At 34.7% G+C, this 14288-nt stretch overlaps 1 protein-coding gene across 1 annotated transcript in view; it reads left to right on the top strand.

Annotated features, from left to right (window-relative positions):
* The first annotated feature begins 9507 nt into the window (after window positions 1-9507).
* The window catches only part of LOC149892680 (uncharacterized), a 4905-nt gene continuing 124 nt past the window's right edge, over window positions 9508-14288 (top strand). The window contains exons 1-2 of the mRNA XM_090080700.1: window positions 9508-9560; window positions 12814-14260. Coding sequence (XP_089936826.1) covers window positions 13046-14260 — 1215 coding nt within the window. The 5' untranslated portion in view covers window positions 9508-9560; window positions 12814-13045. The remainder of the gene's footprint in view (window positions 9561-12813; window positions 14261-14288) is intronic.

Consider the following 14288-nt stretch of genomic DNA (forward strand, 5'->3'; position numbering starts at 1 on the left):
ATTTACGCAAAGGGTTTTATTTCAATGTAAACACGTATAAAAGAATACTTTGTTAAAAATAATGTTAAAGGAGTTGCGTAAAAAAAAACGTCTGAATAAAGTTTCTTTACAAAAAAAACAACTAAGAAACAAGCGCGCCTAAGAAAAACCAGATCGCGATTCACTAAGTCAAAAAACGAAAGAAACAAAGTTTAAAAGGTCTTTCTAGACAACAAATTCTATTTTTGGCAATGCAGTTTTTGTATTTATGCAACCTAACTTTTGTTTGACTTCTATTTTATTTTACGTTTACCTTGTATTTTATCTTGCCTTTTTGTGTTTTGTGATGTCAAGCTACATAATCTAAACTTAAAAGAAGGAAACTAGGCTAACTTTTCTAGTAGAATATTATGTTGTTGGTTTTGTATGCAGCCTAACTTTAGTTTCATCTATATTTTATTTTGCGTTTATCTTATATTTTATCTTGTCTTTTTGAGTTTTGTATTTTGTGATGTCAAGCTACATAATTTAAACTTAAAAGAAGAAAACTAGGCTAACTTTTCTTTGAAAAATTGTTCAAAAACTACCTTACACCGATAGAGATAGCTCACGAATTTAAAAAGTTGCATCTATTCATCTTCTTCTTCAGCAAAGTAAAGCTTTTTATGCACTTTTACTCTCTAACTTACCTATATTTGCGTAAAGGATTTTATTTAATTCAATTTAAACATAACTAGTAGAATATTATGTTGTTGGTTTTGTATGCAGCCTAACTTTAGTTTCATCTATATTTTATTTTGCGTTTATCTTATATTTTATCTTGTCTTTTTGAGTTTTATATTTTGTGATGTCAAGCTACATAAGCTAAACTTTAAAGAGGAAATTTACGCTAACCTGTCTTTGAAAAACTATTCAAAAACTACCTTTAACAAAGTAGCGAGGCTTTTTATGCGCTTTTACTCTCTAACATACCTATTTTTGCGCAAAGGATTTTATTTAATTCAATTTAAACATGCCTAGTAGATTATTATGTTGTTGGTTTTTTATGCAGCCTAACTTTAGCTACATCTATTTTTCATTTTACGTTTGTCTTATATTTTATTTTATCTTTTTGTGTTCTGTGATGTCAAGCTACATAAGCTAATGTTAAAAGAGGAAAGCTGCGCTAACCTTTCTTTGAAAAACTATTCGAAATCTATTTTTGAGATAATCTAGATTTAAAAGAGGAACACTACGCTAATTTTGCTTTGAAAAAACTCTCGAAAACTAACTTATTCGATAGAGATAGCACACAAATTTAAAAAATTGTATCTACTCATCCACTTCTTCTACAGCAAAGTACTGAGGCTTTTTATGCACTTTTATTCTCTAACATACCTATATTTGCGCAAAGGATTTTATTTAACTCAATGTAAACATACATAGAAGAGTATTGTTACCCGTTTGTTTTATGCAGCCTAACTTTAGTTTCATCTATACATTATATTGCGTTTACCTTATATTTTATCTTGCCTTTGTTAGTTTTGTGTTTTGTTATGTCAAGCTTCATAATCTAATCTTAAAAGGGGAAAACTGCGCTAACTTTTCTTTGAAAAAGTACTCAAAAAGGACCTAAATCGATATAGATAGCTCACAATTTTAAAAAGTTGCATATAGTCATCTTCTTCTTCAGCAAAGTATCGAGGCTTTTTATGGATTTTTACTCTAACTTTCCTATATTTGCGCAAAGGACATTATTTAATTCAACTTAAACATGCCTAGTAGATTATTATGTTGTTGGTTTTTTATGCAGTCTAAACTTTGTTACATCTATATTTTACGATTAACTTATATTTTATCTTGCCTTTTTGAGCTTTGTGTTCTGTGATGTCAAGCTACATAGTCTAAACATAAAAGAGGAAAACTACGCTAAACTTGCTTTGAAAAACTATTCAAAAACTACCTTTAACAAAGTAGCGAGGCTTTTCATGCACTTTTACTCTCTAACATACCTACATTTGCGCAAAGGATTTTATTTAATTCAATTTAAACATGCCTAGTAGATTATTATGTTGTTGGTTTTTTATGCAGCCTAACTTTAGTTTCATCTATATTATGTTTTAGGTTTATCATATATTTTATCTTTTCTTTTTGAGTTTTGAGTTTTGTGATGCCAAGCAACTTAAGCTAAACTTAAAAGTGGAATGCTACGCTAACCTTTCTTTGAAAATCTATTCATAAACTACCCTAGACAAAAGCTAGATTTAAAAGAGGAAAACTACACTATTTTTACTTTGAAAAAACTTTCGAAAACTACCTTAATCGATAGAGATAGCACACGATTTTAAAAAATTGCATATAGTCATCCACTACTTCTGCAGCAAAGTAGCGAGGCTCTTTATGCACTTTTTCTCACTAGTTTGCTTATATTTACGCAAAGGAATTCATTTAATTCAATCCAAACATATATAGAAGATTATTATGTTACGATTTTTTTTTTCTTTTATGCAGCCTAACATTTATTTCACCTACATTTTATTTTACGATTAACTTTTATATTACCTTTCCTTTTAGTGTTTTGTGTTTTGTGATGTCAAGCTACATAAGCCAAACTTTAAAGAGGAAAACTACGCTAAGCTTTCTTTGAAAAACTATTCAAAAACTACCTTAAACAAAGTAGCGAGGCTTTTTATGCACTTTTACTCTCTAACATACCTACATTTGTGCATAGGGTTTTATTAGATTCTAGTAGGTTATTACGTTGTTGTTTTTTTATGCAGTCTAACTTTAGCTTCATCTATATTTTATTTTACGTTTATCTTATATTTTATTTTGTCTTTTTGAATTTTGTGTTTTGTGATGTCAAGCTACATAAGCTAAACTTAAAAGAGGAAAGCTACGCTAACCTTTCTTTGAAAAGCTGTTCAAAAACTACCTTAGACATAATCTAGATTTAAAAGAGAAAGACTACGCTATTTTTGCTTTGAAAAATCTTTCGAAAACTACCTTAATCGATAGAGATAGCACAGGATTTTAAAAAGTTGTATCTAGTCATCCACTTCTTTCACAGCAAAGTAGCGAGGCTTTCTATGCGCTTTTACTCTCTAACATACCTATTTTTGCGCAAAGGATTTTATTTAATTCAATTTAAACATGCCTAGTAGATTATTATGTTGTTGGTTTTTTATGCTGCCTAACTTTAGCTACATCTATTTTTCATTTTACGTTTGTCTTATATTTTATTTTATCTTTTTGTGTTCTGTGATGTCAAGCTACATAAGCTAATGTTAAAAGAGGAAAGCTGCGCTAACCTTTCTTTGAAAAACTATTCGAAATCTATTTTTGAGATAATCTAGATTTAAAAGAGGAACACTACGCTAATTTTGCTTTGAAAAAACTCTCGAAAACTACCTTATTCAATAGAGATAGCACACAAATTTAAAAAATTGTATCTACTCATCCACTTCTTCTTTTTATGGATTTTTACTCTCTTATTTACCCAAATTTGCGCAAAGGACTTTACTTAATTCAACTTAAACATGTCTAGTAGATTATTAAGTTGTTTGTTTTTTATGCAGCCTAACTTTAGTTTCATTTATATTTTATTTTACGTTTATCTGATACTTTATCTTGTCTTTTTGTGTGTTGTTTTGTCAAGCTACATAAGCTAAACTTAAAAGTGGAAAAGTACGCTAACCTTTCTTTGAAAATCTATTCAAAAACTGCCTTAGACATAAGCTAGATTTAAAAGAGGAAGACTACGCTATTTATGCTTTTAAAAAACTTTCGAAAAATACCTTAATCCATTGAGGTAGTGCACGAATTTACAAAGTTGTATCTAGTCATCCACTTCTTCTATAGCAAAGTAGCGAGGCTTTTTATGCACTTTTGCGTTCTAATTTATCTCTGTTTACGCATATGGTTTTTGTTTATTTCTATGTAATGATATACAAAAGAGTATTTTGTTAAAGATTATGCTGCAGGAGCTGCGTAAAAAAACTCTGGCGACCTTTCCTTAAGAAAAAAGCAACTGAAAGACATGTGCGCCTTAGAAAATTCAAATCGCGATTCACCAAATTAAAAGACGAAAAGAACGACCTTTAAAAGCTCTCACTAGACATTTGTGTTTATGATAGGCAATGCAGTTTTTGATTTTATGCAGCCTAACATTTGTTTCATCTATATCTTATTTTACGTTTATCTTATACTTTATCTTGCCTTTTTGAGTTTAGTATTTTGTGATGTCATGCTAAATAAACTATACTTTGCTAATTTTTATTTGAAAAAATATTCAAAAACTACCTGAATTATAAGCTAGATCTAAAGGAGGAAAACTACGCTAACTTTTCTTTAAAAAAAATATTTAAAAACTACCTTAAACATAAGCTATATCCAAAAGAGGAAAACTATGCTAACTTTTCTTTAAAAAAATATTTAAAAACTACCTTAAACATAAGCTAGATCTAAAAGAGGAAAACTACGCTAACTTTTCTTTGAAAAAATACTCAAAAACTACCTTAAACATAAGCTAGATCTAAAAGAGGAAAACTACGCTAACTTTTCTTTGAAAAAATACTCAAAAACTACCTTAAACATAAGCTAGATCTAAAAGAGGAAAACTACGCTAACAATTCTTTGAAAAAATATTCGAAAACTACCTTTAAACATGATTTAGATTTAATAGATGAAAACTACGCTAACATTTCTTTGAAAAAACATTCAAAAACTACCTTTAAACATGATTTAAATTTAATAGATGAAAACTACGCTAACATTTCTTTGAAAAAACATTCAAAAACTACCTTTAAACATGATTTAAATTTAAAAAAGGAAAACTACGCTAACATTTCTTTGAAAAAATATTCAAAAAGTACCTTAATCGAAAGAGATAGCACACGAAATTAAAAAGTTGCATTTAGTCATCCGTTTCTTCTTCATCAAAGTAGCGAGGCGTTTATGCACTTTTTATTCTCTAAGTTATCTCTACTTACGCAAATGGCTTTTGTTTATTTCAATGTAAAACTTTTCAAAAGAGTATTTTGTTAAAGATTATGCTGCAGGGGCTGTGTAAGAAAACTCTGGTGACCTTTCTTTAAGAAAAAGCAACTAAAGTAGATGTGCGCCTAAGAAAATCCAAATTGCGATTCACTAAATTAAAAGACATATACAACAAACTTTAAAAGTGAAACTATTTTTACAAGCGTATTTGGTAAAGATGAAATGTTCTTATGACATTTTAACGTTACGAAAGGGATTTTCTTCTGTTCAAATATTTATTACAATTTAAAGTGTTAAATAATGTTACAGAAACGACCTAAAACGCCTGTTGTATTAATTTAAACGAACAAAATAGATAAAAAAAAAGAAAAACTATCATTAAAAAAAAAAAGTAAAAAAAGAAAAGAAATAGAAGTTGAGGAAAAATAAAAATAAGAACTTCTAACAAAGAGCTCTTCTTTTTATTTTTCAGATTTTAGATGCTTAATTCCTTGAATGAAAAGTTGAACTGATGACTCACTACTAAGGTTGTTCCTAGCCTTCCGTTCTCAAACTAGGCCATTCTGAGAGGCTGTTTGATTAAGTACCGTTGATAGTAGTATCGCACGTAAGAGACTTCTAAAACTCTGATTATTATTAATTCCTGGAATGAAGAGATGACTTCATACTCACTAACGAGGTTGTTCTTAGCCATCCGTTCTTAAACTAAGCAAAACAGTGAAGTTGTTTGATTAAGTATCACAGTTTGCTGATTTGCACATGCACCATTGCCGAAACTGTGATGCTTGGTTCCTTGATTGGATTGAAGAAGCTCATCACCATGCATTTTACAAGCTGTCCGTTGTTATGTTTTGCAATTCAGTGGTTCTGTTTTGCAATTCATTTTCTGTTTGTTTAAGTATCATCGATGGTGGTGTCGTGCATGCAAACTTTCCGAAACTCTGATGCTTGTTTTTCTTGAATGGAGAGATGAGCTTATACTTTAGGTGACTTTTAAAACTGCAGTAATTAGTGCCTCGAATGGAAAAACGAACTCATTCATTACAGACCAAGGTTGTTCCTGGCCATCCGTTAACATATTAGGCAACAGTACAGCGAAGCTGTTTGTTTTACAAGCTTTTGTCGTTTCGAGAAATCACTACATTAAGCATTCGATGGTGATACACGACTGATGGCCAGGTTCTGATTTTCGAATGAAAAGAAGAGTCGCATCCGACCACCGGTCGGCTTTCGACGCAAAACAGCTGTACACACTCGTCCAACGATCCAGTGACTAACTGTTGCAACGAGAAAGTTAGCTTTATTTGTCGTGCAGATTGTCCGCTTTGACGTAAAATGCTAGAAATTTGCTGAACGCTCGGTTTGCGCCGCCCAAGAGTCATTCTGTTTCTGCGTTGCCAGCGTCTGTCGGCTAAATACAACTGTAGACTCCGCGCAAGCTTTTTCACCGCAAAAGTTGTACAGAGCCACACCGAAGGCTAAAATCGACTTTAAGGTCGAAGGTTAAAATCGACCCTAGAGGTTTGAAAACGACGTCACGAAATTTTCAAGACATCATCGAAGAAAATTACGGCGGCCAGATGCAACTCTTAGTACTAACTCTACTAATCTTAGTACGTTAAGCATTCCAGTCGAGAGATCAGACGTTTTTTCGTCACCTAAGAGACCGGCCGATGCGTTTGCGACGCTGCGGAAAGAAAGAACCACAGGGTTGTTACCGTAACAAACCTCCGTGAGTACCTCCATCTCGAGTGGCTTTTGAAGAAACGTTCGTTTTAAACTCAAAGGGATGGTTGTTAAAGCTCACAAACGCCTGGTTAACGATTTTCTAACGGCAGACACCGTGTTTACAATGGATACAGACCGATTAACTGAGCCCAAAGCGCAAGATCTATCAGAAAACTCCTCTAGGTCGATGCAACGAGACGACTAGACACGTGCGTCTAAAGGCATTTTACAATTGAAGGACGCCCCTCGTGGGCCCTTTAACCTTAACACTAAACTCCTGCTTGATATCCTCGTCCCCAGGTTTCCAAACCGTAACCCCAACCCCCTCTAATCCTAACCCCCTTACCCTCTAACTCTCCCCCCTCAAAAAAACAAAAAACATAAAAAAGCAAACAAAACGAAAAAAAAACTTGCTTCCCTCCTCACTTTTAGCTCTAGGATGCAACACCTTTTTGCCGCCCTCCGCTAGAAGGGAGTAGGGAGTAACGAAAGCTTGACATCAAAGTAGCGTTTCGTATGAGATTTGTTTGCCAAAATTTGAGCGTTTTTAAAAAAGCCAAGACTTCGTCAGAGGGGTTTCTTCTTTTCTCCTAAAGCTATCGATCGATTAAAAAGCTCAAAGCAAAGAAATTCAAAACAAAATACAAAAACGGGAAGTTTTAGTTTCTGCACCACAAGCCAAGCACTAGTTCAAACTGGAGATAATAAAAGGAAATCGAATGATCTCACTTCTCAAACCACTGAGCTGCCATTGGTCGGCAGTCTCTTGTTTGGAGACCATTGAGCTGCCATTGGTTGGCTGTTTAATCGTTGCGATTGGTCGGCAGTTTTATCGTTGGAGACCATTGAGAGATATAAAAGGAATTTTTTTTTTGAGCACAACATTAAACGTTAAATCGTTAGATGTTGTTATAAAGGCACCATTAGAATGCGATGTCCTCAAATATTTTCCTCGATATTTTAATAAGTAAACAAAAACAAAACTAAGTCTTGCAACTGGCGAAAACTTTCAATAAGCAAACAAAGCAACAACTTTCCTTTCGAGTTTTTTACATTTTAAACAAAAGACAAACAAAGAAAAAAAAAAAACAAACAAAAACAAAAACAAAAACAAAAAAACAAAACAAAAACAAAACAGAAAAGGGAGAATGAGTGAGTCGACTGATTTCGCTCAACTGTCTTAAACGAGAAGTCATAAACGTTTGCTTGTGCCAGCAAGTTGCAAATTAAGTTGTAAATGAACTGCACCGCAAAAGCTTAACCACAGTTTATTAAGCATATTAAGCCTTTGCTGACATGTTAAGACATTTTAAGCCTTTGCTATTATCATGAGGCTTTTGCTCCACGAGCCAAAAAAGTACGCTAGAGTTGACAAACTGCATCGCGGTCGAAAAGTGTAATTACGCCAACACTTTTATCCGTTTTAAGCATTTCGTTTTCGCACGAACAACAATTAAAGCAGCTCGTTGAGCTTAACGACGTTCGTATTTTTTTTCGAAGCCAAAACTTCGGCTATAAGTAGAATGAAGAGGCACTTCGAAAAACAACAAAGCTGTTCGCAGTCGATAGCAACGAGCGACAACATCTCTGCGAGTCTGGCATCAAGGTAAACAGTTTTTTTTTACATTTTCATTTGTAAGTGCCACTTTTGTGTACATTATGTATTCAAAAATTTCTTGCTGACGCTAGATTTTTCGTTTTCAATGAACAACAGTTGCAACCTCTAGTCGTTTGCTAAAACAGCTTGCTAGGACAACCAAATCAATCATATGTTGTGAAAATTTCTTTTTGTTCAACTGACTAAGGAAGATCGAGCGAACGCTTTTTTTTTTATAACTTGTTTGTATCATATTGCTATTAAGAAAACAGCGTTGTGTATACTAAACGTGACATAATTGGCAATTATCCGTAACTAAAAATAAGATAGAAATTACAAACTTGATACCATATTTTAATTACTCTAACAAAACTAGACGTCATCGCGTGAGAAAATAAATGTTCATAACACATAACCTATTTTTTTGTTTTTTTTTTCTTCTCTTTTTTCCTTTTAATCTCTTTTCTTTCGTCCAAAAAGCGTTTTGATTTTTGCCTCGCCACAAGCGATGAAATCGATAAAAAAACCTGCTCGGACATTCTCAATTCTCAACAACAAAAGCAATCAAAGTTCTAGCTCTCGAGCACGTGCGCCGACAGGTTGATGAAACCGTTCAAATATGCTCGATCGCTAGAATTTAAAGAAAGAAACAAGCCAGAAACAAACCAAAATAAAAAAAACAAAAACAAAAATGGACATCTTTAGAACGCTTAAATTTTATAAAATATTTTCCTCTGCGTTTTTAACCAGCTAAACTGTCGTAAAGTTTTTTCGGTGCAGTTCATTTAAAAAACTTAGTTTTCAACTTTTAAACGTTTTAGACTTCTCGTTTAAGGCAGTCGAAAGAAATGAGTCGACTCACTCTCTCTCTCCCTATTCGGTTTTGTTTTTGTTTATTTGTTTTTGTTTTTTCTTCGTTTGCCTTCGTTTGCCTTTGTTTGCTTTTGGAAAAGTTGTCGCCATGCGAGACTTAGTTTTTTTTTTTTTTTGCTCAAATTGAGCACAAGTGAGTTTCTAGTCTTGAAAGTGTGCAAAGTGTGGGCCAATCTGGTGGCTGGAGTGATGACACGTGAATGCTGGAAATTCCAGACTTTGAGCGGATTCAGCGTACATAGAAAGAAAATGTAGCATTCACGTGGGTCTCTCCTAAGCGTGCCATTGGTCGGTCTGCTGTCCTTAAGTACCCCCCTCCCCCCCCTCAACGTCACGTTTGCTCAACTTTCTCGGTCTTTGGCGCCCAGAGAAAGCTTGAGGAAGGATAAAAAATGGCGAGGTTTCGGTACTGCGTTTTCTGTTTTTCTTATTTGTTTTTGTTTGTTTGCTTGTTTGTTTGTTTGTTTGTTTGTTAATTTTTTTAATTTTTTTTTTTTGTTTGTTTGTTTCGTTCGTTTGTTTGTTTGTTTGTTTCGTTTGCTTCGTTTGTTTTGTGATGTTTTGTTTTCCCTTCTTGATGGCACAAAACAGAAGCAAACAAGACTTTCGGTTATATTCGGTTATATTCGGTTCAATAAAAGTTTGTTGGTTTCTGCACAACAACAACAACAACCACAACAACAAAAGTCCCTCTGTCCCTCAAAAGCAGTTTCTCCTCTGTCCTAAAGAAGAGCCTCTTTGTAATCGATCTTGTCTGAATGCAGCTCTCCTTTTGCCTACAGGTTTTTATTCCAACCCTTTTGTTGTTGTTAGTGCCATGTTGTTGTTATTGTTATACTCTGTAAAAGCAGTTGTTGCTGTTGTACTTGTTTGTTGTTTCTAAAGACACTGTTGTTGCTGCTGTTAGCGCTGTTAGTAATCACCCACTTGGCTTGTATTTTTGTTTCTTGTTTTTGTTTTTTGTTTTATTTATAAACACTCTCTGAGTAAGTGATGCTGTTGCTGTTGTTGTTGTTACAGTTGCAATGAGTGTTTGTTAATGTTCCCCCACTTGGCTTGTACTTTTGTTTTCTGTTTTGTTTTGTTTTTTTTTTGTTTTTGTTTTTTTTTTCTCAACACTCTCTGAGTAAGTGATGCTGTTGCTGTAGTCGTTGTTATAGTTGCAATGAGTGTTTGTTAATGTTCACCAACTTGGCTTGTTTATAATCTATTTTATTTTATCAACACTCTCTGAGTCAGTGATGGTGTTGCTGTTGCTGTTGTCGTTATTATGCTTGCAATGGGAGTTGTTACTGTTCACCCACTTTGCTTGTTTTGTTTTTATTTCTTTATTTTATCAACACCCTTTGAGCCAGTGATGCTGTTGCTGTTGTTGTTGTTATAGTTGCAATGAGTGTTGTTAATGTTCATCCACTTTGCTTGTGTTTTTGTTTTTGTTTATCAACACCCTTTGTGTCAGTGATGCTGTTGCTGTTGTTCTTATTACAGTTGCAATGAGTGTTTGTTAATGTTCACCAACTTGGCTTGTTTATAATCTATTTTGTTTTATCAACACTCTCTGAGTCAGTGATGCTGATGCTGTTGTTGTTATTGTGCTTGCAATAAGTGTTGCTAATGTTCACCCACTTTGCTTGTTTTGTTTGTGCTTTTGTTTTTGTTTATCAACACCCTTTGAGTCACTGATGCTGTTGCTGTTGGTGTTATTATAGTTGCAATGAGTGTTAATGTTCACCCACTTTGCTTGCTTTGTTTGTTTGTTGCTTTTTTTTTTTATCAACACCCTGCGAGTTAGTGATGCTGTTGCTGCTTTTGTCATTTTACTTGTATTTATAGTTGTTACTGTTCAGCCACTTTGCTTGTTTTTTAATCTGTTTTATTTTATCACCACTCTCTGAGTCAGTGATGATGTTGCTGATGCTGTTGTTGTTATTTTACTTGCAATGATAGCTGTTACTGTTCAGCCACTTTGCTTGTTTTGTTTGTTTGTTTGTTTGTTTTTTTTATCAATATCCTCTGAGTAAGTGATGCTGTTGCTGTTGTTGTTGTTATAGTTGCAATGAGTGTTTGTTAATGTTCCCCCCCTTGGCTTGTACTTCTGTTTTCTGTTTTGTTTTGTTTTTGTTTTTTTTGTTGTTTTTTTTCTCAACACTCTCTGAGTAAGTGATGCTGTTGCTGTAGTCGTTGTTATAGTTGCAATGAGTGTTTGTTAATGTTCACAAACTTGGCATGTTTATAATCTATTTTATTTTATCAACACTCTCTGAGTCAGTGATGCTGATGCTGTTGTTGTTATTATGCTTGCAATAAAGTGTTGTTAATGTTCACCCACTCTGCTTGTTTTGTTTGTGCCTTTGTTTTTGTTTATCAACACCCTTTGAGTCACTGATGCTGTTGCTGTTGGTGTTATTATAGTTGCAATGAGTGTTAATGTTCACCCACTTTGCTTGCTTTATTTGTTTGTTGCTTTTTTTTTTATCAACACCCTGCGAGTTAGTGATGCTGTTGCTGCTTTTGTCATTTTACTTGTATTTATAGTTGTTACTGTTTAGCCACTTTGCTTGTTTTTTAATCTGTTTTATTTTATCACCACTCTCTGAGTCAGTGATGATGTTGCTGATGCTGTTGTTGTTATTTTACTTGCAATGATAGCTGTTACTGTTCAGCCACTTTGCTTGTTTTTTTTTTGTTTTTGTTTTGTTTGTTTGTTTGTTTGTTTTTTTATATATCCTCTGAGTTAGTGATGCTGTTGTTGTTATTATGCTTTCAATGAGAGCTGTTACTGTTCACCCACTTTGTTTGTTTATAATCTGTTTTATTTTATCAACACTCTCTGAGTCAGTGATGCTGATGCTGATGCTGTTGTTGTTATTATGCTTGCAGTGAGAGTTGTTACTGTTCACCCACTTTGCTTGCTTATTGTCTATTTTATTTTGTCAACACTCTCTGAGTCAGTGATGCTGATGCTGATGCTGTTGTTGTTATTATGCTTGCAATGAGAGTTGTTACTGTTCACCCAATTTGCTTGTTTTGTTTTTTTATTTGTTTTTTTGTTTGTTTTTGTTTTGCTTGTTTTTTTTTATCAATACCCTCTGAGTCAGTGATGCTGTTGCTGTTGTTGTTGTTGTTGTTATAGTTGCAATGAGTGTTTGTTAATGTTCCCCCACTTGGCTTGTACTTTTGTTTTCTTTTTTGTTATGTCAACACTCTCTGAGTCAGTGATGCTGATGCTGTTGTTATTATGCTTGCAATGAGAGTTGTTACTGTTGTAGTTATGTCTGTCATTTGTCCTTGTTAGCAAGTTCTATTTGCCCTCTCTTGCCTTTTTTCAACACAGTTTCTTTCTTTGAGTCATATGGTTGCGAGATCCTCTCAAACTCCATCTCTTTATTTATTTGTTTCTTTTTTTTTTTTTTTTTTTCTCATTCTCCTTCTCATAATAGCAATCACTGCTGCCACCATGCATGTAATGCTAGTTGCTCTCATTCTTTTTCATTTGCTAGTGGAAACTTTGTTTCTTCTTGTTGCTCTCTTTTCTTTCTTTTTTCTCTTTTGCAGAGGATTCGAAAAAACACAGCTCTTCCCTGCAGTTGTAAACATTCCAGGATTCCAGGATGCAGGCAGAAGAAAAACACTCTCACTAACTGTCTTCTTTTTTTTAGCATAAACCGTTGCAAACAAACACCTGAACATGTCTTCTTCACAAGAAAACAACACTGTTGTTGCCCCTTCTCCGAACTCTAAAGCGAAAAAAAGAAAAGAAGGCAGTCACAAGAACAGAGAGACTTAAAGCTCAAAAACAAAGTCAGGGCCGCATTAGTTGCAGCGTGTGGCTCCGTAAACAGGGTTGTACCTTTCTATGGTACCAAGAAGAGGTACGCTGTTAGCTGTCCGATGCCTTTGTGCAAACATTCCTCCACAAGCATTAAAAGACACTTGACTAAAAAAGATCATTCTTGGACTTTGGATGAAGCTTCCATCTTTTACTCTGCAATGGTCAGGAAGTTTCAGCATGCTCGTCTCGAACGCAAGTCCGGCTGTCCAAAACCTTACCCCTGTTTGCAATGTTGGAAGTATTACGACCGACTGGACATACACTTGAAAGAGACTCATTTCTACGATTCCAAGACGATCAAACAAAAGATTGCAGAGGCAAAGCGATACGACAACGACAAGCTCTATGTCCCTCAATTTATTCGACCTGCCTTCTTTGGTATTAAGCCAGTAGCTGAACAAGCGTCTGCATCAGGCTCTGCATCCTCTGCTCCTGGGCCTTCCTCCTCTTTTTCTTCTCCGGTTCTTTCCTCTGATCCTCTTTTAAGCTTGCCCTCATCAGTTGCTGGTTCGTCCGAGGCTCCTTCTGCAAACCACTGCACCTCTGTAGAAAACAAAGAGCTGAACACCGAATCCGTCCTAGACTCTGATTTTAATTCCTTAAAGCACTTGGTTTCCAACTCCTCCGTCTTGACAGAAGATAAGAGACTCTTGTTTCAGCTGGACAAAGATGCTTTTCACTTTTATTACCAGTCAGCAGATGAGCTCTTCAGAGATTTTGAAAAGTGGCTTGTGGTAGCCAACAACAACACTTTGTCACAAGCAAAGATCTACAAAAATGCAGTTGTTGAAATATTGACATGTTGTGACAGCACGCTGACGCTGCACCCGAACGCTCTCACCAATTCCAACGTTTTGGAGGATAGATACTTTTCCATGCACTTTAAAAACATTCAGCTCAATTCCAAGCTGAGTGAACTTGACCAAACAAAAGCCATGTCTTGTCACACGTTGTACAACCGCCTTGTCTACCTTTGTCTCCTGTTTCGTTTCAGTGAAGCCAGGAATGTCTATTTCGGACTTTCTCATGAGGCCATCCGACGTTTGCGCTGCAAGGTGGAGGAGTTACAAAAAGTGCTGAGGCCCTTTCGTTCTTTGAGGAGGAGCCTTGTGAAAAGCAAAAAATGCATCAACATCATCAATGTCAGTTTGCTGAACGAATATGGCAAGTCTGCATACGTAAGACAGTTAGTGGAATCGATTAGAAAGCCGTCTCTTACACCGACTAGAGACAATGCTGTGTCTCTACGAAACCATCTTCTGCTCTCTGTCACTGTAATTAACAGTTTAAGAAAATCTAACA

This window comes from Hydra viridissima, unplaced genomic scaffold (genome assembly GCF_058129835.1).
Source record: "Hydra viridissima isolate aposymbiotic clone 2 unplaced genomic scaffold, HvirCarnegie_v1 scaffold_2, whole genome shotgun sequence".
NCBI lineage: Eukaryota > Metazoa > Cnidaria > Hydrozoa > Anthoathecata > Hydridae > Hydra > Hydra viridissima.